Source organism: Lucilia cuprina, chromosome 5, assembly GCF_022045245.1.
Source record: "Lucilia cuprina isolate Lc7/37 chromosome 5, ASM2204524v1, whole genome shotgun sequence".
Lineage (NCBI taxonomy): Eukaryota > Metazoa > Arthropoda > Insecta > Diptera > Calliphoridae > Lucilia > Lucilia cuprina.
In genome coordinates, this window is record NC_060953.1 from 22,470,060 (window position 1) to 22,497,247 (window position 27,188).

At 31.5% G+C, this 27,188-nt stretch overlaps 1 protein-coding gene across 4 annotated transcripts in view; it reads left to right on the plus strand.

Annotated features, from left to right (window-relative positions):
• The window catches only part of LOC111688423 (membrane-bound transcription factor site-1 protease), a 188,627-nt gene that overhangs the window by 14,083 nt on the left and 147,356 nt on the right, over window positions 1-27,188 (plus strand). For all 4 annotated transcript variants that reach the window (XM_046951362.1, XM_046951363.1, XM_046951364.1 and 1 more), the window contains exon 3: window positions 22,109-22,961. In XM_046951362.1, the coding sequence (XP_046807318.1) occupies window positions 22,109-22,961 (853 nt within the window). The remainder of the gene's footprint in view (window positions 1-22,108; window positions 22,962-27,188) is intronic.

Below are 27,188 nucleotides of genomic sequence, written 5' to 3' on the forward strand. Positions count from 1 at the left end.
AAAAAATGCAGGGGTTCTCATATACCAATTCCGTTTTGTTATAGTCCACAGAGTATGAATATATTTTTAGTTTTCCCCGATCACTTTGTTAACTTACTTTTTAGAGCAAAAGATGTGAAAAAGCTCCATTTTTGAAGTTTTAAATTTTAAAAATCATAAGTACGTAAGCTGTACGTAAATAAATTGACTATCGCTCTGAATAATAGCTCTTTTCGCGTACTTTCCTGTAAGAAATATACAGTAACTTTATGATAGAGAGTAATTTTTAATTTATTCTCAATCAAAAAAAATATCAAAAAAATACGCGAAATCCAATTTTTTGTTTATAAACAAAGATTGGTAATGCCTTTTTGCTGAAATTTCAATCGCTAACAAAACACTAAAAAACAAATAATTGTAACTTTGATTTTTCCTATAAATAAATGGATATTTAAAGTTAACAAAACATGTGGTATCATTAAAAATATATTATTGTTTTAAAACTTCATGATACAAACGTATTATTAAAATAAAAATTTGCACAAAATCGCTAAGAGAAAGACATTGATTGATTGACAATATTTGTTATGATTTTTCATGACAAATAAACTCTTTTAAAAACTAATTTATGATAAATAAATTTAAAATAAATATAATTAAAAATATTTTTTTTAAAATTCGTGTGTTATTAATTTATATATTTCTTTCTTTCTTTCTTTCTTTCTTTCTTTCTTTCAAAAAATTTAAAATTTACCAAATTTTTGATTTCTTTGGTTTGTTTACATATTCATAAATCAAACATAGGTTGTAAATATAAGTTGGATATTTTTTACTGGGGAAAAATTCAAAAAATTCTCTATCAACGAACTGTAATTTTTACCGCTCTCTTACTCTCTCGTTGCAAGTTTTTGAACGTACGCGAACGGAATCCAATAACAATTGTTGCAAATTGTTACAAATTATCGAGTATGCGAACAGACCTAATATTTATTACGGCATTATGCTGTTCAAGTGTTGAGACATGATGATAGAAGAGGGAAATCATAACATAGTTGTATAACAAATGTACAATCAGAGTTGGCTAACATGATTTGACAAAGATAACATAAAAACAAGTAAGAAAGTATAGTATAGTTGGGGCTAGGGGCAAATATGGACCAAGTCCGATAAAATTTTGTGAATATATTTATATTTACATAATATTTTATTGTGCTGAATTTCATCGCGATATTTGTGTTTATAAGTTAATTTGGGACATTCAAGTAATTTTTTGAAGAGGACATTGTATGGGAGCTAGGGTCAAATGGGGACCGATCTTTATGAAATTTGGCAAGGTCATCAAGACTTCTATAAAACTTAGTTGTGCCGTATTTTATCGATATATCTGTAACATAATTATGAGCTTGCGCACAAGGTTGACATGGACAGCCAGACGGACGGACGGACGAACATAGCTTAATCGACTCAGAATACGATTCTAAGCCGTGGGTCTAGGATATTTTTGTATATTACAAACATCAGCACAAATCCAATATACCCTCCCCACTAAAGTGGTGTAGGGTATAATTATTGCAGTGTACTAAAAATATTTTATTTAGCTGGACAAATTAAATTTTAGCTTGAAACTGGACAAGCGTCAAAAAATCTAGACAATCCAGCCAAGTCCAGCCAGGCTGGCAACCCTAGTCTATAACCAATATTTTTGGGAGTTACAAACATCAGCACAAACGCATAATATCCTCCCCACTATAGTGATGTAGGGTATAATAAGACAAAAAATCCAAATATGCTATTAAAATCATATCATGTATAAATATTATTGTCCGACCGAACGTTAGGGTACGGGTTCGGAGTTAGGTAAAAAGTGAGGTTCGGCCAATGTTCGGTGTTCAGCGAAATTTTGAACGAACGCCGAACTTTTTATAAAATATTTATTTATCATATTTTTACATCATCAACAAGTTTTAAAAATGCTGGAAATTTGTTTACAGAAGTTATCATTCATCTTGGCAGTACAATAAATTTCCGATAAACATAGGTACGGAACGCCTTTTTAACTCTTCGTTTTTTTCGGCCAATTAAAAAACTGTTAACCAGAAAGTGATTAAAAAGCTAAGAAAAGCGAAACATTTAATTTGAATTACCTAGTTTCGACTATAAACTTTTGATCCCATTTGTAACATTGAAATTTTCTAGGTCCTTATTCTCACATGATCTAGACATGTCTGTCAGTCCGTCAGACTGTCAGTCTCTTAAAAGAACGATAGGACCTAAACTATTGTTGCAGTTTGATTGGTATTCAAAATGGACAAAATTGGTTTTAAAAATGACTAACGTTCATAACAGGCTTAAAAATACTAGTATTTTTATGAAATTATACTTAAATTTTTTTATGATCCAAAATTTTATAAAAATCGGCAAATTGAAATTTGCGAATTGTGTTTAGTATTGTAAGTATAATATCTTTATATTATATTTATTTTTTTTGGAAACTGTAATTTTACTAATTCGATAAAATTCATTTTTCATTTCATTTCCATACCTATTTAATACGAAATTTTAATCACTTTGGATCATAATATGATTATGTTCATATTTTGTTTTAAATGTTATAAATTTATTACTTTTTAATAATAAATGCGTTTTTCATTTGAGAAAAAAGTTCGTATTCACCGAACTTTGAAAACCGAACAAAGTTCGGGTACGGACGAACTTTCAAATTTACCGATGTGTTCGGTACCGGTGTTCGGTTCCGAACGAAATTTGGAGTTCGGACTCTAATAATTATGCTCGTATTATAAAAATGACGATAAATCAAATAAATCAAATCTGGCCACAGTGGATGCAAGTCCTATTATCCTAGTATTTACCCGAAAAAGTTTCGAAGCATGAGAGAATTAAGTTCTTACAAGTGTGTTGTATTTACACAGAACTCGTCTTTGAAGAGCGGGAAATGTTATTGTTGTAAAACAATGTCGCAGTCCAACTTCTTATTCATAGAGTAGACTAGAAAGCAAACTCTCTTTGAAAAAACCTAACTAAGCTGTCGAAAAACCTAATTCTAGGATCAAGGCGAATTCATGCAAGATGGTGTTATTGAATCAGCTGATATTTTTCCTTTATTCGCCTGGTTTACGTAGCTGTCAAAGTATGTTATTGTTTACATTTTTATATTTAAAAAAATACAGCTAAATAGAGAAAAACTTCGTTTATATTTTAAATTATTCAAGTAAAAAATCTAAAAATACCAAGCATCTCATAAACAAATGTCATTTTATTTAAAAATTTTTAGGAAAATGTATTTTTTCTATTAAATGTTAATATATTAAACAATGCTTTTATATTTTATATTAACATTGTGTTTATAACGTGATTACCTAAAAATAATCTTTTCCGGGTCACTTTACATTAAGAAACACATATAATTTAGCCAGACATCGGTAGCTTGTTTTTACGTGATGGCTTAATTCAGAAATTTATTAAATGTTAACAAATTAAACAATTTGTTAACATTTAATAGTATATTAAATAAAATTAGTGGAAACAATAGTACCGTGTTTTTATTGTAATAATTTAAAATTGTAGATTGCATTTATAAAATATGATAGTTAATAAAGTGGATATTCCCGCAAAAACAATTTGAATATGTGTATGTTTTGGTAAGTAAAATTCAAAAACTCAAGCTGTAAACGTGTTGGTTTTTGAATTTAAGTTTTTCGAAAACCAATTTGTTTTTGTTATGGTGTGAATAGCATATAAAATAATAAAAAATGTGTGTGTTATGAAAATTGTGCCGAAATCGTTTTTATGTGCGAATTTTGGACTTCAAATATTGAATATTTGTTTTGTTGCTTTGAGTTGATGGTTGACTCTTTAGTTCTCTCATCTCGGATTTTGTTGTATTTAACTTTTATCACTCTAAGCATATAGTAGTATATAGGCGAAACTAATTGTCAAGGACCTAAGTCCCCTGTCAAAGACCTAACTGGTGAGAATGTATTAGTAGAAGCACAAAAATAAACACAGTTGTTCAAAAGGTACTAAATAAAAAATGTATTTTTTGGACGTTATTCTTTGTGTGTTATTAATGAAATTTTATATGGCAGTGAATGAAAATATTAGTTATTTATTTTTTTGAAAAGACATTTTATCTCAAAACATATAATAAACACGTCTTTTTGTTATTTTTTTCTGTACTAATGCAAAATGAAAATGAAAAGTATGTAAAATACTATTATAATTTTCAATACTAAAATGTACAACTTTTCATTTTTCAATTTTAATTAAAATAAAATGTCAAAGAATAAAAAATATTTTTTTTCGTTTGTAGAATATTAATTATTTTCGGGGTTTTAAATAAATGAAAAATGTTGAAAAAAATAATAAACATTAAGTTTAAGTGATAAGAAAAACTAATAAGTGGTAATATCCTCGCAATTTTTCGAAGAAAATTTGAAGTTTAGTAAGTGCGTTTAGTTCTCACAAGTTTGATTTATTCTCTTAGAGCTCGTCTGTGTGAAGAAAATAAAAAAATTTGTTTGAAAACTTCTTCAGTTTCGCCTATATGTACTACTATATGACTCTAAGCATATAGTAGTATGTATATAGGCGAAACTAATTGTCCAGGACCTAAGTCCGCTGTCAAAGACCTAACTGGTGAGAATTTATTAGTAGAAGCACAAAAATAAACAAAGTTGTTCAAAAGCAGTGTTGCCAACATTGGTCAAGCAAAACGCGCGCAAAAAATTAAAAAGGGGTAAAAAAGCGTAATTCTTAACTGAAAATGGGTAAAAAAGCACTAACGTTTTTTCAGTCAAATATTGTTTATTTTAATAAAAATTTCACATTATTTCGCTCATTTCCTACAAGACTCCAAAATTCGTTTTTTAGAACATTGGGCTGCAAAACAAAACATGCGTCATACTAAAGTCTTTCACCGGTGTGAGTTAGATTCTTAGTAACGTAAGAACTAAAACTAATGTTTGACGAATATTAGATAAATAAGATGAGAATTTTAAAAATAGTAAAATGTCATTAAACATTCAAACTGGCAGGCACACTACCAACTGGCCAACCGATGTACCCACACCCAAATTGTAAAATTTTACAAAACTTATGAAATATATTTTTTTTTTTTGCAAAATCTATATAGGTATATTATTTTTAAGTTTTTTGAGTTCTGGAAAAATTGTTAATTTCTCAAGACTCCAAAATTCTTTTTTAAGAACATTGGGCTGCAAAACAAAACATGCGTCATACTAAAGTCTTTCACCGGTGTGAGTTAGATTTTTAGTAACGTAAGAACTAAAACTAATGTTTGACGAATATTAGATAAATAAGATGAGAATTTTAAAAATAGTAAAATGTCATTAAACATTCAAACTGACAGGCACACTACCAACTGGCCAACCGATGTACCCACACCCAAATTGTAAAATTTTACAAAACTTATGAAATATATTTTTTTTGCAAAATCTATATAGGTATATTATTTTTAAGTTTTTTGAGTTCTGGAAAAATTGTTAATTTCACTGATAGTGAATAACATAACTTATTTTAAAGTATTTTGAATATTTTGTTTTTTTTTTGTTTTTGAAGAATATTTGCTTTTGTACATTTTGTACATAGATTTTGTTTTGTTGGTCAGTTATAGACCAATCGTCATAAAATTCGGCATAAAGAATTATAATAAAAATCTTTTTATTGCGAGTACAACGATGAAGTAATCATGGAGGCTTTATATATGAGGGATAGATTCAATTGTGTAAAAAAATTATATAAAACTTATTTTTTGTCAATTTTCATCGCTGTACTCATATTTTTAAGGGGACCTTAATAGGGGGTAGGGTACGTTACCGATAAATCCGAATTAAATTCGGTAGGAAGATTACATTTGTATAAAAGTAGTTTATTTCGAATTTCTCCGCTAAACACGTATTTTTAAGTCAGTAATGAGCGTTAAAATCAATTTTTGAAGGTGACCATATGTGGGGGTAGGGTCAATTATGGACCGATTGCCGTAAAAGTTGCTAGAGAGATTTTGGCTTATATAAAACATATTTATGTCGAATATTTTTAAGTCGGTAATGAGTATTAATGTCATTTGGTAGAGAAATTTTGATGCATATAAAAATTTGTGGAAAAATTTAACTCGTTTGCTCTTTACGTTCTAACCCTATCGTGCTTTCAACAGACAGACGGACGGACAGATGAACAGACGGATGGACATGGTTAGATCGCCTTAGAATTTAATAAGGACCCAAAATATATACGACCAATGTGTTACAAACGGAGTGACAAAATCAATATACCCCACTCATCTTAGGTATATGTTGGGTATAAAAAGCACTAAATGCACTGTCATAAAATTAGAAAGCACCACTTTAGTGCCTTTTTGAAGAAAGGCACCATGAGCAAAATTTTCCGCGTTTGGCACACCAAAAAGCACCGCAAATAGTGCTAAAAGCACTAAGTTGGCAACACTGTTCAAAAGGTACTAAATAAAAAATTTATGTTTGCGTGTCAGTCGTAATTCAGGTCTGAGTTGGGGAACAACTCTCGCGTCATCGCGATTATTTCTTAAACGCGTTCAGGCTTGTGTTTGTTGCCTGGCTTTCGACAGTTTTGCGTCTCGCTCGCACTGGTGTAATGTATTACTTCATATAACTGTTCAAAGTTGTATGTTGTCTACATTAACCTCGTGCTTTCGTATTACCTCAAGTGAGGTTATGTTTTATTGGTGGAGACCATAGAATACTCAAACGTTTTTAACTGGTGGAGACCATAAAATACTCACGATATAACCTGGTAGAGACCATAAAATACTCACGATATAACCTGGTGGAGAGCATTTAAACTCAAATATATACTGGTGGAGACCATTAATACTTTTGATGAAATCAAGTCCGGATGCTCCAACTTCCTATATGAAGGTATAGGTCGGTTGGTGGGGTTTTCTCTGGACAAACGTGTGATAACCTGGCAATATGAGTACTTGATGCACCGCCATCCTAATCAAAACCCAAAAAAAAAAAAATATGTTTGCGTGTTATTAATGAAATTTGATATGGCAGTGAATGAAAATATTAGTTATTTATTTTTTATGAAAAGATATTTCATCTCAAACTATATTATAAACACGTCTTTTTGTTATTTTTTCTGCACTAATGCAAAATGAAAAAAAAGTATGTAAAATACTTTTTTTAATTTGCAATACTAAAATGTACAACTTTTCATTTTTCAATTTTAATTAAAATAAAATGTCAAAGAATAAAAAATATTTTTTTTTTCGTTTGTAAAATATAAATTATTTTCGGGGTTTTAAATAAATGAAAAGTGTTGAAAACAATAATAAACATTAAGTTTAAGTGATAAGAAAAACTAATAAGTGCTAATTTCCTCGCAATTTTGCGATGAAAATTTGAAGTTTAGTGAGTGCGTTAAGTTCTCACAAGTTTGTTTTATTCTCTCAGAGCTCGTCTGTGTGAAGAGAATAAACATTTTTGTTTGAAAACCTCTTCAGTTTCGCCTATATGTACTACTATATGACTCTAAGTTTATCCATTGTTGCGGACCTTGACGAACTTCATCAAATCTACTATAAGAAAACCCAACTCATTGAACATATCGCCACGGTTTTTTTGCACTTTTGCGCGATTTTCACTTTTTTGTTCCATTTTTCCTTTTGTCTTTTCTACGTTTTCAGCAGCATTTTCACAAGAAGGTGCTACAGTCTTGGCGGAGCTCTTTGCAAAAGGGTTTGTTAAAGACTTAAACGCCAATGATAACGAGATACACTGTGGGCTATCTTAGGTTGTCTCACTTTCTTTATCAGTATAGTTGTTATTTTGGTTTATGCAGTCGCTGGATATCGACGACCGGGGGCCTGCGTTCTCACCCCCCACTGCCGCTGGCACTAGGTTATTAACTCCCTGCACCGTAAGTTTAAATTTATTTATTTGACTTTCCATATTGGCTTTTCTGTTGGGGTTCCTACCCTTATCGTTTTATACCTAGTCGCCAGGTGTGATTACAGCATTTTCTAACCTGAATGCAGATGCTGACCAGAAAGCCGGCCACTATGGGTCAGACGCTTCTGGATTTTTTTTCAATTTGACTAGGAAACCGCGAAGGTGTCAATCTCCGATATGTACCTCTATAAAGGATATCCTTGCGGAAGATACCTATTTACTGGCGGCATCTATTCGCCACGACACAGAATCGTCATTAGGTTATTGTACATTTTTATAGCACACCCTCGGTATTCTGCCGCTCTTGGTCGGGGACTGCTTATTATTCGCAGATGGCCCACATATATGTAGGCCGTTCAGCTATCCGCCACCCGCTGACCCCGATAGTAGCCTGAGCTTAGCTCTATCATGTATGTATGTATGTATGTATGTATGTATGTATGTATGAATGAATTCAAAAATTTTCTAATTAAAATTTGGTTATTTCATGCATACATTTTCCCAAAATATATGTACATTAAACATTTATAGAAACATACAGTGTCTCTCATAAGTATTCGAATTTAGATATAATATATAATATAAATAGCATATTTTGTATGCAAAATTAATAAATTAATTTGTTAAATTCTCTAAAACTTTAAAAATTAAAATTTACTTAAATTAATTTAGCTTTATTTAACCTAAATTCGAATACTTATGAGAGACAAATATGCATTTTGGTTACTATTATTAGTCATTTTAATCTCTGGTATAAAATTTAACATTTCATATTGGACTTGAAAAATTATAAAAAGTAAAAAATTTATTAAAGATTTTATTTAGAAGATAATTGAAAACGTTTGTCTCTCATAAGTATTCGAATTTAGGTACAATATGAACATAAACCAAATTTAATAAAATATGCCAAGTTAATAAATTAATTTATTAAATTCTCTAGACAGTCCTTAGATTTGATATCACGCTTTTTAAAACTTTAAAAATTCAGATCAACTTAAATTAATTTAGCTTTATTTAAAAACACCATGAGTATATTTTTAAAATTTTTATTTTCTTTAAAGAAACTTTTACGTTGAATATTACCATAATTCCAAAATATTTAAGCAATTTATTGATAAAAAACTAAACAACTTAAATTAATTTAGCTTTATTTAAAAACAAGAAGGAAAGTATAGTCGGGCATGGCTGACCATATAATACCCTACACCATGAGTATATTTTTAAAATTTTTATTTTCTTTAAAGAAACTTTTACGTTGAATATTACCATAATTCCAAAATATTTAAGCAATTTATTAATAAAAAAAAAACTAAAATTTCTAAATGAGGCTTTATATAGGTCAAATATGGGCCGATCCTCGGTAAATTTGGGAAGGGATATATTTTTAAATAACAGTTAGTTTTGTTGAGTTTTATTGCGATACAAATGGTTACAAGTCAATTTTAGACGTTTAAGACATTTTTTGAAGGGGGGTTCGTATGGGGGCTAGGCTAGCAAAATCGGTCTATAAATAACGGAAATATGAGCAAAAATCCGAAACAACCTCTTAAAATTTCATCAAAAAAGACATTTTTTTCATACTTTGTTAATAAATGTGTGTAGATGTATTTTGTTTTGCTGTTGGCGTCATTGAGTTATGTATTTTGTTTTTGTTTTCTTTTTGTGAATTCTGTTCGTATATTTGGATGTAGGTTGGGTTTATTGTGTTGTTATACCCTTCACCTTTGTGAGAACGCTATATATAAGTTTGTCATTCTGTTTGTAATTTCTATAATATAATTTTCCGACCCTATAAAGTATATATCTGACTGTATGTGTGTATGTTGAAATCAGTTTTCTGAAGACCCCAGATATCTGTGAGATCCGAATTTTTAATAATTCTATTGGAAATAAGATCGAATTGAACGCTTTTTAAAATCAGACCAATCGGTCCATAAATATCGAAGATATGAGTAAAAATCCAAGACCACCAATGTAAATTTTATGAAAATTTAAAATTTTTCGTGCATGCTTATATTGTGATTTCTTGTTTATAACACAAAGTACTTTACTTGCTAAAATTTAATATATATCTTTAGTCTTTTAGAATAATTCTTAAAGACTAATAATAAGACTAATAATTCTTAAAGACTTATATATTATATATATATATATATATAATATATATAATATATATATATATATTAATATATATATTATATATATATATAATATATATATAATATATATAATATATATATATATATATATAATATATATATATATATCCTTTAGTCTTTAAGAATTATTCTTAAAGACTAAAGATATATATTAAATTTTAGCAAGTAAGAAGTAAATATATTATTAATGTAATATTTTAGAATTTAAATGAATATATTTTCATCAAGAGAAATTATAATAAACCTTTAAGAAAAATTTTACAATTCAGTAACTAAATAAATAATTTTTTGATTATTATGTATTTATTTCGTTAGGGGTAGCGGAGCACACCGGGTATTAGCTAGTTTCTATTATATAATTTTCCGACGCTTTAAGTATATATATTTTGGATCCTTATAGATAGCGGAGTCAATTAAGCCATGTCCGTCTGTGTGTCTGTTGTAATCAGTTTTTAGAGGACGCCAGACATCGGCGAGATCCGAATCTTTAATAATTCTCTTAGACATGCTTTCGATAAGATCGCTATTTAAAATTAGCAAAATCGGTCTATAAATAACGGAAATATGAGCAAAAATCCGAGACAACCTCTTAAAATTTCATCAAAAAAGACATATTTTTCATGCTTTGTTAATAAATGTGTGTAGATGTATTTTGTTTTGCTGTTGGCGTCATTGAGTTATGTATTTTGTTTTTGTTTTCTTTTTGTGAATTCTGTTCGTATATTTGGATGTAGGTTGGGTTTATTGTGTTGTTATACCCTTCACCTTTGTGAGAACGCTATATATAAGTTTGTCATTCTGTTTGTAATTTCTATAATATAATTTTCCGACCCTATAAAGTATATATATTCTGGATCCTTATAGATAGCGGAGTCGATTTAGCCATGTACGTCTGTCTGACTGTCTGTGTGTATGTTGAAATCAGTTTTCTGAAGACCCAGATATCTGTGAGATCCGAATTTTTAATAATTCTATTGGAAAAAAGATCGAATTGAACGCTTTTTAAAATCAGACCAATCGGTCCATAAATATCGAAGATATGAGTAAAAATCCAAGACCACCAATGTAAATTTCATGAAAATTTAAAATTTTTCGTGCATGCTTATACAAAACAATAAACAAACAAAACACAGTATCAAACGGTAATTTTTTGGTTATTGTGATTTCCTGTTTATAACACAAAGTAAAGAAAGAACATGACGTGACGTTGTTATTGGCTAGAGACATGAAATTAAGTATGTACTTTTTGAATTTTCTATAATATTGAACCTAGAAACATGAAATTTAGAATGTAGGACCTTGACTAGGTAAGAACCTATAAAAAGGGACTTTTTAGTACTTTTTCTTTATACAAAAGATCCTTTTTGATTATTCTACAATATTGAACCTAGAAACAGGATATTAAGTATGTAGAACCCGGATTAGTCCAGAACACATAAAATGGGACGTTTTGGTACTTTTTCGTTCTACAAAAGGTACTTTTTGAATTTTCTATGATATTGAATCTAGAGACATGAAATTTAGCACGTAGGGCCTTGCCTAGGTAGAACCTACAAAAAGGGACTTTTTGGTACTTTTTCGTTCTACAAAAGGTACTTTTGAATTTTCTATAATATTGAACCTAGAAACATTATGTAAGGCCTGGATTAAGTGTGAACCCATAAAAGGGAAGTTTTTGTTACTTTTTCGTTGTTCAAAAGGTACTTTTTGAAATTTCTGCAATATTGAACCTAGAAATGTGAAGTTAAGCATGTAAAGCCCAGATTAATTTAGATGCTTTTTTGTAATAAAATTCGTAATGACGGTTTTTAACACATCATGGTGAAGAGTATATAAGATTCGGCACATCCGAATGTAGAACACTTACTTGTTTATTTTGTTTTTCTGTGTTTTTCGTTATGTATGTTTAGACGTCTGTTGGTTTAATTGCCTTGTGTATTTTGTTTTTTTATTTCGTTTAGCATTGTTATTTTTCATTTTGTTTTGCTTTTGGTGTAATAATAATGAAGTCAGAAAAGACTTTAAATTTATTAAACTAATATGTTTAAAATACACTATGTTGAAGGGTATATAAGATTCGGCACAACCGAATATAGCACTCTTACTTGTTATTATTCATTTCATTTTCTTTATTATACCCTTTACCTTCGTAAGAAGGGTATATATAAATTTGTCATTCCGTTTGTAATTTCTATAATATTATTTTCCGACCATATAAAGTATATATATTCTGGATAGCGGAGTCGATTAAGCCATATACGTCAGTTTTTAGAGGACCCCAGATATCGGCGAGATCTAAATAATTCTGTTCGACATGCCTTCGGAAATATCGCTGTTTAAAATCAACAAAATCAGTCCATAAATAATGGAGATATAAGCAAAAATCCGAGACAATCTATGAAAATATCATCAAAAATTGAGATTTTTTATTCATGCTCAGACAGAAATTGCAAAAAACAAAATACAACTTAGGTATGTAAAAAATTTCATGAATTCGCCGCAAATGTATATGTATGTGAAACCTGGCTTAAGTTAGAAGCAATAAAAGGGAACTTTTTGGTACTTTTTGATTTTTTTTTGGAAACTTTTGATTTTTCTGTGTGAAAGAAGGAGAAAGAAATATCATTCATCTCTTTCTCTCACACACAAAATAAAAAGATTCTCAACAAAAGTGTCTCGGTGAGAACCAGGTCTAATATTGAACTTAGAAATATGGAATTAAGTATGTACAGTCTGAATAGGTGAGAATCCATAAAAGGGAACTTTTTGGTACCTTTTCGTTTCATGAAATTAAGAATATGGGATCTATATTCTTAATTTCATGTTTCTTAGTTAATTAGTATAGAAATCTCAAAAAGTGCCGTTTGAAAAATTAGACGAGAACACATCAAAGGGGATTTTTTGGTACTTATTCGTTCTTCAAAAGGTACTTTTTGAATTTTCTATAATAATGAAATTAGAAACTTGAAATTAAGTATGTACAGCCCGGATTAGACGAGAACGCATCAGAGGCAATTTTTCTGTACTTTTTCGTTCTACAAAAGGTACTTTTTGAATTTTCTGTAGTATTGAACCTAGAAACATGAAATTAATTATGTAGAACCCGGATTAGACGAGAACACATGAAAGGGGAGTTTTTGGTACTTTTGCGTTCTACAAAAGGTTATTTTTGAATTTTCTATAAAATTGAACCTAGAAATATAAAATTAAGTATGTAGAGTCTGAATAACCTAGAACCTAGAAATATAAAATTAAGTATGTAGAGTCTGAATTAGGTGAGAACCTATAAAAGGTGACTTTTCGGTACTTTTTCGTTTTTCAAAAGGTACTTTTTGTGTTTTCTATAATAATGAACTTAGAAACATGAAATTAAGAATATATAGACGGAAACAAATCACTTTTTCGTTTTAAAAAAGGTAGGTTTTCAATTTTCTGTAATATTGAACCTAGAAACATGAATTTAAGTATGTAGAGTCTGAATTAGGTACTTTTTAATATTCTATAATATTGAACCTAGAAACACGGAATTAGGTGAGAACACATAAAAGGAATTTTTTCGTACTTTTTCGTTTTTCAAAAAGTACTTTTTGAGTTTTCTATAATATTAAACATAGAAATATGAAATTAAGTATATAGAGCCTAAATTAGGTGATAACCCATAAAAGGGAACTTTTTGGTACTTTTTGAATATTCTATAATATTGAACCAAGGAACATGAAATTCAGATTTCCGTTTCGTTTTTCAAAAAGTATTTTTTGATTTTTCTATAATAATGTACCCAGAAACATGAAATTAAGTATGTAGAGCCCGGATTAAACGAGATCAAATCAATGGGAATTTTTTTTGGCACTTTTTCGTTCTACAAAAGATAGTTTTTGAATTTTCTATAATATAGAACCTAAAAACATGAAATTCAGTATATAGAATCTGAATTAGGTAATTTTCTATAATATTGAATCTAGAAACATGAAATTAAGTATGTTGAGCCCGAAGTAAGTGATGTAAAAGAGGAGTTTTTGATACCGTTTTTTTCAACACACCATGATGAAGGGTATGTTAGATTTCGCCGAATATAGAACTCTTACTTGTTTTTCATTTAATTTTTCTCTTCGTTATTTTGTGTGTCTTGTATTTTATTTGACATCCCCCTTGTTATAATTAATGCTTTATTGGCTTTTTCATCAACGTGTGATGGTATCATTTGTTTTAAGATATCTGAGTCAATCTAGATTCTTGACAAAGCATCTGTATTGCTATTCATTTTACCTTTTTTATACCCACTATCAAAAAAGATGGGGGGTATATTGTTTTTGTCATTCCGTTTGTAACACATTGAAATATTCGTCTAAGACCCATAAAAGTATATATATATTCTGGGTCCTTATTAGATTATAAGACGATCTAGCCAAATGGAAGTAGCTAGCTGAAATTTTGCAGAGATACTTATGGTCGATGCAGTTTCTTTGGTATTGAAAATGGGTAATATCGGTCCACGATTTCGCCTAGCCCCCATATAAGGCCCCCTTCAGAACTGGCGAAGAGAAGCATCAATAGCAGTGAAGCATATACGTAACAATAAAATTCGACATAAAAAAGTTTTATAGGAACTAAAATCATTTTCTTAAATTTTTGAGGATGGGTCCATAACTGACCCTAACCCCCTAATAAGGTCTCCTTTAGACAAAGACTTTAAACGCTCATTACTGACACAAAAAGCAGTAAAATTTTACATAGACAAGATTCGTGCGAGCTCCCTATCAAATTTAATAAGGATCGATCCTTATTATCATATCAGGCCCCCTTGCAGAAAATAACTTTATTGCTCATAACTGGCTAAGAGATGCATCAATAGCTGTGAAATTCCACACAAACATGTTTAATGAGAACTTAAATCTCTTTGTAAGATTTTATATGGATAGGGTCATAATTCCCCTTCAGAAAATGACTTTAAAGCATATTAATGACTCAAAAATGTGAGTACACCAGTAAAATTCTACATGAACAAGTTTTGTGCGAGCCAAAATATCTTTATCAAATTTTATAAGGATCGGTCCTTAATTAACCCTATCCCCCTTATAAAGTTCCCTTCAGAAAATGACTCCACCCTCCATATTATATCCCCCTCAAGTAGTGACAGTAACGATCGTTACTAGCTGTAACGCTCAAATACGACTACAGCAATTAAATTTCGCATAAACATGTTTGTATGAGCCCTTACCCTATGCCCCTATTAAGATCATCATTAGAAAATTATAAAAATCTGTCTATAATTGAACCTTATTTAAAATTCACTACAGAAAATCACTTGTACGGCCAAAAGTTCTTCCAAATAATGGTAGTTTTATAGGAACTGAAATTTTTCCACTGAATTTGAATTTCTCCAGAAAATTACTTTAAACCTCATGACTGAATTAAAATACGAGTACAACGACATTAGATACAAATAATTATTTATAAAATAAAACAAACAAAAAAAACAGTTTATCGTTATAAATATTGGATCAAACAAAATTAATATTTTTTAATTCGGTGTAGCACATATATCTATAATATCAAAATTTATTAGTAAGAATGCTTTGATGGTGGGTATATAAGATTCGCATGGCCGAATATAACACTCTTACTTGTTATATATTATTTCAAAATAATAATCGTATAAGTCTAGTTTAATTCTGTTCATTTTTGATGACGGGTTTTTTATGTAAGATAGAGATACCAGTGGTCTATGGTCAGTAACCACTATGAATTTTCTTCTATATAAATAGGGTCTAAAGAAATTAATACCCCAATGAATGGCTAATAATTCCTTTTCTATTACTGGCTTGTTTAAATCATGTTTCAGTAATGATTTACTTGAATATGGTATTGGTAAATCTGTTCCAATTTCTCCTTGTGATAGCACTGCTCCTAATGCATAGTTTGATGCGTCTGTTGTTAAAATGAATGGTGCGTCTGTTGAATGGGAAGTTCGAATATGGAAGAACTGGTGGTTGGATAAATTTTTCTTTCCTTAATGCTTTGAATGCATGGGTAACGTTATTACATTCTCTGATTGAATTAATGACAAAGTGAACGTTTCGTAGTCTATTTTACATAAAAATCTTTTTAAAAAATCTCGGCCAATTGTTCCGTGTGTTTCTATATTAAATTTCTTATCGACAAATTGGAATTTATGTGTATGTGTCTTGTTACCGATTGCCAAATTTAAATTAATGGTTCCCATCGAGTAAATTTCCTCTTTTAAAATGCCTGTCAATTTGCATTTCTCATTAGTGTGGTATTCTTTGTTATTGAGTTGCCTTGAGACATATTGAAATATCCGCGCCAGTATCCACTAAGAATGTTATGTCATTACCCTTATGCTGAAGTACAATAAAATTTGTTTTTATACCCTCCACCACCATCAGTGGTGATAGTGGGTATATATAACTTTGTCATACCGTGTGTAACACCAAGAAATATTCATCTGAGACCCAACAAAGTATATATATTCTGGGTCCTTTTCAAATTCTGAGTCGATTTAGCTAAGTCCGTCTGTCTGTGTAAAACACGCTCACGATAAAACCAAATTCACCCAAAATGTTCTTTGTTTTCCTAAGTTGTTTGGTATTGAAAATGGGCAAAATCGGTTCACATCGGGAAAAGTTATGTATCAAAATTTGAAACAACCTCGAAAAAATGAGCATTTTTTACACATTCTGATGTAATTTTCTCGAAAACTATGAAAGATAATTCCATAAAAATTGCCACACGTTCGTTTCCACACCACTTAATCTCTGCGTAAAATCGCCAGAATCGGTCCACAATTTCATATACCTCCCATACAAAAGTACATATTCCCGGAAATTTGGTTTTTTGTTAATTACTTCCGTTGTGATGTCGATATCTTCACCAAATTTAAGAAATGAAAATTTCATGACAATAGAGTTTATTCAGAGGAAAAATTTTTTGGATGGGTCCATAATTGGTCATAGCTCCCATTCAAGGTCCCCTCCCGAAAATCACTTAAACGCACTCATTACTAAATTAAGATATCGATATAAAATTTGGTACAAGTATTGTTCTTATATATGGAAATATTACAGTGAAAGCTTTTTTGGATCGGTCCATAATTGGTCATAGCTCCCATACAAGGCCCCCTCCCGAAAATCACTTAAACGCGCATAACTCATTACCAAGTTAAGATATTTGGTACAAGTATTGCTCTTATATACAGAAATATTACAATGAAAGATTTTTTCGATCGGTCCATATTTGGTCATAGCTCCCATACAAGGTCCCCTACCGAAAATCATTGAATCGCACATAACTCATTACTAAATTAAGATATCGATATAAAATTTGGTACAAGTATTGCTTTTATATACTGAAATATAACCATGAAAGCTTTTTTGGATCGGGCCATATTTGGTCATAGCTCCCATACAAGGTCCCCTTCCGAAAATCACTTAAACGCGCATAACTTATTATTAAATTAAGATATTGATATACAATTTGGTGCAAGTATTGTTCTTATATACAGAAATATTACAATGAAAGTTTTTTTTTGGATCGGTCCATAATTGGTCATAGCTCCCATACAAGGTCCTCTCCCGAAAATCAATTAAACTGAAATAATTCATTACTAAATTAAGATATCCATATAAAATTTGGTGCAAGCATTGTTCTCTCATAAAGAAATATTACCACAAAATCTTTTCCGATCGGTCCATAATTGGTCATAGCTCCCATACAAAGTCCTTTTACGAAAATCTCTTAAACGCACAGTACATATTACCAAATTAAGCTCTTGATACATAATTTGGCAAAAATATTAGTTTTGTATACTTCTATTTCTCCTATACTAGGTCCAGCCCCTAAAAGCTCTTTAACCGTATTTATAGAGCATTATCAATTTGTGTTGAACAAAATTTCATGTAGAACAAAATTATATATGTATTTGTATTTTGAAAACCTCTAAATCTTTCACACACATACATACATGCAAATTACTAAATTAATAATGTTCAATAAATTTTGGAATTGTAATAGATTTGGTATTTTTCTATTAAAGACATGAGAAAACTTATTTCTACAAATATTTCATCAATTAGAATAGTAATAAAATATAAGTAGCTGGTGGAGGGTATTTAAGATTCGGCACAGCCGAATATAGCACTCTAACTTGTTTGATTTGATATTTTATACACCTTTAATTTTGGCTCTCTGGAATATCGTTGTATTTCGAGCCCTGGTAGTTTCCCTGATCCTCGATCAATCGTACATTTTGCGGTTGGTTTCTGTGATTATTCCTGTTACAGTTGTTAGTTCTGCAGTTTTGTCCACTTTGATTTTGGTATTGATTATTTGTGTTGCTATTATTCCTACTGAAATTATTATTTCGGTTGTAGTTGTTGTCATTTCTGTTGAAATTAGTATTGTTTCTGCTAAAATTGTTGTTGCCTTTATTAAAATTATCATTGTTTCTGTTAAAATTGTTATTTGTATTGAAGTCATTTTTTCTGTTAAAATTGTTGGTTCTGTAGAAAGTGTTGTATCTATTTTGATACCGGATACGAGGATCTATAGTGCATTACTTGGGCTTCATTCGTTCGCTCGATCTCGGTTGCCAGGTTTATCGTTTTCACAAATGTCTTTGGTTGAGCGACAAAGACTGTTTCAATTGGTCATCAATCCATTTTTTTGAACAAATGTAAAGCATATGCTTCGTTTACTTTTTCTATGGTCTGTCATTCTAAGTTAGTTATACTATGTCCTAATTCTTGTATTTGTAATTTGTTTGAGTAATTTACTATATTGATTTTTGGGATACTGAATTTGTGTTTTGTGTATATTTGTTGCCTCTATTAAAATTATCATTGTTTCTGTTAATTTTAGATCAAAATTTCTCTTTAATACACGAAACACGACCTCTATAAATTGTCGTTTTCCTTCCGTATTCAAAGAATTGTATCTAGTGAACTAGATAGGAAACTATCTATTACTATAAACTATCTTTTATTGATTCCATTTATGCTATGTTACTGTTTATTTCTTTTTATATTAGGTTTTGTTGCTATTGTTGAATGTTAACGCTCAAAGTTAGCAACAAAACGAACATTACGTGACTTGGCATTACCTCACAGGAAAAATCAGCTAAATCTTAAAATTATTTACAAGTTTGTCATTTCGTTTGTAATTTCTATAATAAAATTTTCCGAACCTATAAAATATATATTCTGGATCCTTATAGATAAGGGAGTCGATTTAGACATGTCTGTCCGTCTGTCTGTCTGTGTGTATGTTATACAAAATGTACTTTTTGAAATTTCTATAATATTAAATTATTAGAAACATAAAATTAAGTATGTAGAGCCCGGATTAGCCCAGAACACGTAAAAATGGACTATTTGGACCTAGGAACATGAAATTTAGAATGTAGGACCTTGACTAGGTAAGAACCTATAAAAAGGGACTTTTTGGTACTTTTTCGTTCTACAAAAGGTACTTTTTGAATTTTCTATAATATTGAACCTAGAAACATGAAATTTAGCATGTAGAGCCCGGATTAATTTAGATCGTATAAAATGGGATACAATTGGTATTTTTTGTTTTTTTTTGTAATATAATTCGTATTGACTGTTTTTTAACACATCATGGTGAAGGGTTTATAAGATTCGGCACAGCCGAATATAAAACTCTTACTTGTTTGTAATATAAATTTTATTATTCATATTTGTATTTTTATTTTTGAATTTGTAGCACTTTTATCGAAGTTAAAATTAACTTGTATAATTTTACACGTTAACTCCTACCTAACGTGTATAAATTTAATTTAAATTTATATGAAATTGCCTTTAAACTTTAGCAACAAAACACAACTATTATTATTAATATTTAATTGTTCCTTGTTTTGGAACCACATTTCTTGCGTTTTTATTTTTAATTCATCTTTGTTAGTCTTTTTGAGTACAAGATCTTTCCAGATTTGAGGGCAGAATCGCCATCTAATGTATGTTTTACCTAATATTTTTATATCAGACCGGCATCCAGGTGCCTATGATCTTCAATGTGCCAATTTCCGAATTTCTTCCAAGAGCGCAAAATCCCTATTCAATGAAAAGACGAGTCTTTGTATATGGTTGAACAAGGTCTAGTTTTGTTTATACAATTTCGGGGTTTATATACCATATTTCAGTATCCCCTCTCTTATTCTAATTAATAATCTATCTTAGTCTAATTATAATTTTATTTTCTTATTGGCTATTACATTTAGTGCAGGTGAGTGAATTTGTGTAACATATGTGCAATGCACTTTACATTGTTTATACTATTATTATTTACATTGTATGTGTGTAGCAAAGTGTGTTGGTACACTATATATATAAATTTTTAGACAAAAAGAATGGGAATTATATGTTGATACAATTTGTTATATTTTCTTAATGAAAATCAGGGCACATTTAACCCTATACAAGGATGAATTTAGAAATTCAACTTAACGCTAATAACACATTTTTAACCCAGAGATCAAAGTATACTTTCAAAGGCCTTTATTAAAAAAAAATGTTTGGCGCTGTTATAACGTCTAGAAATGGGAGAGGTCAGATTCGAATTCAGCTCTGATTAATCATTTAGAAGCGTCTAACTTGGTTTTCCCTTTTTTAACATTATGTCTGATAATATTGAAAAGAATACCAATACTTTACAACTTAATTAGATGTTTTCTAGAAATTTTAGTTGATGCATTTTCGATGATAAGTGCCGAATTTTTTTTTTAAACTATTTGAAATTTAATGAAAAGCTTTTACCCTCATATTCTAAATCCCTTGTTATTTTTTCGAAAAAAATTATTGAAAGTTCATACAAAATTTTTTTAACAGGCAGATTTACTACCGGTTAAACGATAATCGGCTATTGAGATTATCAAATAAGACTCGGATGTATCACGGTAGTTTTGAACATTTGAACAGTATTAAAAAAAGTACCATCGTGCCAATTTTGCCATCACTGACTGGTACCCTTTGGTTTTTCTGACGTATTGAAACATGTATATTTTCATAATTTCTTCATCAAAAACTTTTATTGCTCTGAAGCCACCAATTTCATTTTATTTAGTATTTTAATTGTATTTACCCAGCTAGCATTTTTTAAATTTTGATCACATAAGAGTCATTTATTACTCTCCTATGATCAAAAGCGCTCATTTTCTGATCATAAATGATACATACGTCGGGAGAAAATGGTGCTCTACTTGAGACTCTTCTAAAAAAGCCATTTATGAGCCCACTTCTGACCAGTTCCAGTTCCATTTTTTGCATCTTTTTTTCAGTCATTTGTGACTCGTTGCAATCAAAAACAATTATAAAGGAAAAAAGTTTATATCTTTCAACTGCTGGAAATGTGATTACAAAATTTTTAAACAAAATATTTGTTTTAGTTCTAATCAATGAATAAAATCTAATTTATTCGAAAAACAATAACAAAATGTACAGCAATCATAGTAGATTATCCAGATATTGGTAATTGTATTACGCTCATTGTTCTGTTGTTTGTAACAAACCTAAAAATGACTAAAATATGATTAAAATCACTTTAAAACGACCAGGATTTCGAATAACAAATGACTCAAAATAGATACAAAAATGAGTCGAAACTAATCGGAAGTGCGGCTTATTAAAGACTTTTAAAAAGAGTAGCGGGAAGGGTACCTTTTTCTCCCGACGAGTGTACCTTTTATGATCAAATAGTCGTAAATGACTCGAATGTGATAAAAATGTTAAAAAATGCTAGCTTGGATGTATATTTAATTACATTAATATCGGAATAACCCTTTAGAAGTTACTTATTTCTCACTTTTCATCTCTCCTATGCCACTGTATATCGTTTTTGAGGTTATGCTTTACTGTGGATGCCAAAAAATACATACTTTGTATGAAGGCGAAGGTCAATTGGAGGGATCTCTCTTGGAACCAAAATATATATTTTTTAAATTTCTTTAAAAATGTGTTTGTATTGCAGGTTTCATATACTTCTTGGTTCCTTGACGCCTTTAACTATGCAATGTTTAGAAAAATCAATGTATTAAACTTAAGCATTGGCGGACCAGACTTTATGGATAAACCTTTTGTTGATAAAGTATTAGAACTATCAGCAAATAGAATAATTATGGTATCGGCGATTGGAAATGATGGTCCACTTTATGGAACTCTTAATAATCCTGCAGACCAAAGTGATGTAATAGGTGTTGGTGGAATAAATTCTGAAGAAATAGTTGCAAAATTTAGTTCAAGAGGTATGACTACTTGGGAATTGCCATATGGCTATGGACGACTTAAACCTGATATTGTTACTTATGGAAGTCAAGTAAAAGGAAGTAATTTGGACGGTGGTTGCCGAACTCTGTCAGGTACATCTGTTGCATCGCCTGTCGTGGCTGGGGCTATTGCTCTTATTTTAAGTGGAGCTCCTAACAAATCTGACGTAATTAATCCCTCATCTGTAAAGCAAATTGTTATAGAGGGAGCAACAAAATTGCAACATAATAATATGTTTGAGCAGGGCTATGGAAAACTAAACATTTTAAAAAGTATGGAACTCCTACTTTCATATCAACCGAAAATTACGCTGAGTCCACCGTACATTGACTATACTGAACCATATATGTGGCCATACAGCTCTCAGCCAATGTATTGTGGAAGCATGCCATCGATTGTAAATGTCACAATAATAAATGGAATATCTGTAAGGGGAAAAATTTCGAGTAACCCAATATGGCATCCATATATAGATGAGCATGGAGAATTTATTGATGTTAATATTACTTATTCTGCTGTATTATGGCCATGGACTGGATGGATGGCTATTAAAATATGTAAGTATCTCCTAGAATGGCCACAAAAAAGTTAATGTGGGTTCTTGTTCGTCTGAGTTGAAAATTCCCTTAGGCCATTAAAGTGTTTCATAGCCAATGTAAAAAAAATTAATTTACTTTGGAAAATATTCTAATAAAACTATTTTATTACTTAAAATAAATCTTTATTTACTTTAATATAAATTATTATAAAAAATATATATTTTTACTCGGTAGTTTCAAAATTCCATTTTCAGTTTTTTTAAAATTTTCTGATAATATAAAATATGTTTCTGATGTTATGTGTAAATACCCTCCACCACCTATGTTCAGTATTCATCTAAGGGCGGGTTTTTCAGATAAAGATAATCTACATTCTTTGTTTAAACCTAGTTTAATATATGTTTTGTATCTTTCAGTAAACAGTAACGTTACTTATTATCTTAGTTTAGCTGAGTGTAGTGTTATTATCCAATTAAACTTAAGTTATAATTAAGAAAACACAATTAACAAAACCAATTAAACAATGATTTCGGAAGAACAAAAACTTAATATTTAAAGTAAATTGCAATTGTCTGATTTGTTTTATAAGTATTATTATTATTGTTTTACATGTTTATTTAACATTTTTTCAAAATTTTTTATTTTGCAAAAGTATTATTTCCAAAAACCAGCTTGTCATTGTTTATGTTTTTGAGTGAAAGTTGGCAATATTAACAAAGTTAACTGAAATTAAATCCATAAAACGCAATCATCGGTTCCGAATTTAATCTAACAGCAAGTTAAGCCTAGTTTAAACCCGCCTAAGACCCAACAAAGTATATATATTTTCGGACAATATGAAATTCTAAGTCGATCTAGTTATTTACGTCTGTCTGTGTTAAACATTCTCACGTTAAGAGGAAGCAACAAAAATTATCGAAATTCACCAAATATATTTAGTTTTATCGTAGGCAGTTTATTGAAAATAAGTAAAATTAGTTCATATCTAGAAAAGTTATAAAACATAATTTAAAAAAAAAAACTTCGACAAAATTTATATATTTTTACATATTATAATTTAATTTTGACAAAAACTACTAAACAAGAAATAATTGATGTCATAATCTAATCTAATTAATCACATCTAAAAATTCGATTGCATATTTTTCGTTTTTAAAAACCAAATATTTCCTTACAAATAAATACCCAGTTAAGTGAGAAATGAGATGTAGAAAATGCACTAAAAAAACATTTTCGAAGTACATTTGGGTAAAATCCAATGAAATTTACGTAAGCATGTAATTAAAAGAATGTGGTTTATTTTTGATATCTAAATATCGAATTTTTACTGCTTCTAAAAATAAGATATAAGAAATGGCTCAAAGTTGTAAAAATTGAACAACATCCCTCCAATGACACGCTAATGTTTATTGGGTTTTCATTCTTCCGATCGGTCCGCAATTGGTCATAGCTTCCTTGCAAGGCCCCTTTTGTACTAAAAAAATTATTTTACAATTTGTTCAATATCGGTCCTTATTTGGTCATAACTCCCATACAAGGCCCCCTCTCGAAAACGACTTTAACCGTGTTTTCTATTCAAAATATGAGAAAACTTATTTCCACACATATTTGATCAAATAAAAGTAGCTTGTAGCTTGCGTGGAAGGTTCCTCCGAGACCAGTCGACTTCGCAAAGTCTTATCGTCAACTCCTCCAGTCCCGAGTTTCATTCAGAAATCATGTGGAAACTGGACGACCAGCAGCCAGGAAACCTTGGAAGTTATAATGGCTACGCATTTTCCAGGCTGTCAATCTCCTGAAAACAGAATTGACATGCAGCTCTCAAATCTTCCAGCTGATACCAAAATATCCATAAATGAAGATAGGATCAACTGGACAATTAAGAGTTTTGACCCATTTAAATCACCGGGTCTTGATGGTATTATACCTGCGGATTTGCAACGTAATGCTGTCCATCTAATGCCTTGGCTAATTCGGTTATATACTGCCTGCCTCAAATGGTCGTATATACCAGAACCCTGGACCAAGTGTAAAGTGGTTTTTATCCCGAAAGGGGGAAAGACCTCTCACACGAAGCCAAAGGACTTCAGACCAATTAGTCTGTCCTCCTTTCTTCTCAAAACACTGGAAAGGATCATTGATATACATCTGAGAATGAGTATCAATCCTGACCTCTTATCAGCGTCCCAACATGCCTATATGAAAGGTAAATCCGTTGAGACTGCGCTACACTCGCTAGTGGGTCACATAGAAAAGACTCTAGAGCAAGGGGAGTACACACTTGTTGCCTTTCTTGATATTGAGGGGGCTTTCAATAATGTACACCCTGAGTCGATAATATCGGCTTTACATGGCCTGGGAATAAACCAGCCTATTCAAGCTTTCATAAAGAGACTACTGACTAAAAGGGTCATCGTCTCGGAAATGGGAGCAGCAAATGTCACGAAAGTGGCTAGTCGCGGAACTCCACAAGGTGGAGTTCTGTCTCCATTACTATGGAACCTTGCATTGAATCCCCTTCTCATGGAACTTAGGTCCAAGGGCTTTGGGGTCATTGCGTATGCGGACGACGTGTCTGTCATAGTATCTGGAAAATACCTGGACACTATATCGCATAGAATGGAAACTGCCCTTAGATCACTTAGTACCTGGAGTACAAACAGCGGACTAAGCGTAAATCCAGCTAAAACGGAACTTGTTCTCTTCACCAGGAAATACAAGTTACCCACTTTCACTCTCCCTCGTTTGAATGGGGTCGAGTTAAAGTTATCTGATAGTGCAAAATATCTAGGAGTCATCCTGGATTCAAAACTATCATGGCATCTGAACACTCAATCCAGAGTGGACAAAGCGGCTGCGGCCCTATACTCATGTAGGAGAGCAATAGGCAAATCCTGGGGTATTAATCCCAAGAATACCAAATGGCTCTTCGACATGGTAGTCAAGCCCATACTGATGTATGGAGCACTCGTCTGGTGGAAATCCCTACTATTGGACGTCCACCGAAAGAGATTTGAAGGTATCCTTCGCGCAGCGGCGCTAATGATAACAGGTGCCCTTCGTACCACTCCTCCATCAAAGGCTCTCTTTGTCATGATGAATTGGTTACCTGTTGATCTAATGGCTCAGGAGGTTGCCCTCAACTCAGCGATTAGACTCAGTACAATCGGTAGGTGGCAATGACTAAGTCAGGCCACTCTACCATAATCAACTTCCTAGGAGCAATGCCAGGAAACATTGATTATTGCATCCCCAAACCATCTTTTGATATAAGCTTTTCAGTGTCGATTCAACACGACCCAAATGAGATGGAATCTATCCTCCGTGACGGTTCGTATCAGGTCTTCACCGATGGCTCTAAATCGAAAGATGGCGTGGGCGGTGGCTTCTATATTGCACATACTGGAACGGAAGTTTCTTTTAAACTTCCTGACCAATGTAGCGTACTTCAGGCTGAATTATCAGCCATAAAACGGGCTGCAAACTGGCTCAGGTTCTATCGAATATACCAGGAAGATATTCGAATTTATACCGACAGTCAGGCTGCCCTAAGGGCTATAAGTGGTGTTTATACAACATCACACTTGGTCCTAGAATGCCGGGCATCTCTAAACGAGATGGCGAAACATTCCACAGTGGGACTGTATTGGATTCCAGGTCATCGACAGATACCTGGTAATACCATCGCGGACTCTCTTGCGAAAGTGGGTTCCTCACTAGCGACAGAGTACACCGACAATTTCGTTGGCATTCCGCTTTCAAGCTGCAAGCGCTCGATTCGCGAAAAACTCCACGAGCTTGCGCAACACAGATGGTCGACTGAGGCTACCTGTAGACTGGCGAGGATCATGTGGCCGTCTTATGACCCACGAAGATCACGAGTCCTAATTCAGTTTCCGAGAGCAAATCTTCGAAACTTGATTGCAGTGGTGACTGGCCACTGGCCTTTTGGGCTCCATGCTAGAAGACTAGACCTTCCTAGTAATGACTTCTGCAGGAGCTGTCAAGACGAAGAGGAAGAGGAGAGTACTGTTCACTTCCTCTGTCAGTGTCCTGCCCTAGCGGAGCATAGATCGAATTTGCTAGGAGCAAATGTCATGCACGATTTAACGGACCTATCTGAGGCTGACATCCGAAGGATAGACTCCTTTATTCGTGCGACAAAATGGTTTGGATAGGAAACCAGATTAGATGGGTCGAAGTGTAATAATACGCCGACCGTTTTCTTTCTCTTTTCAGGTACCA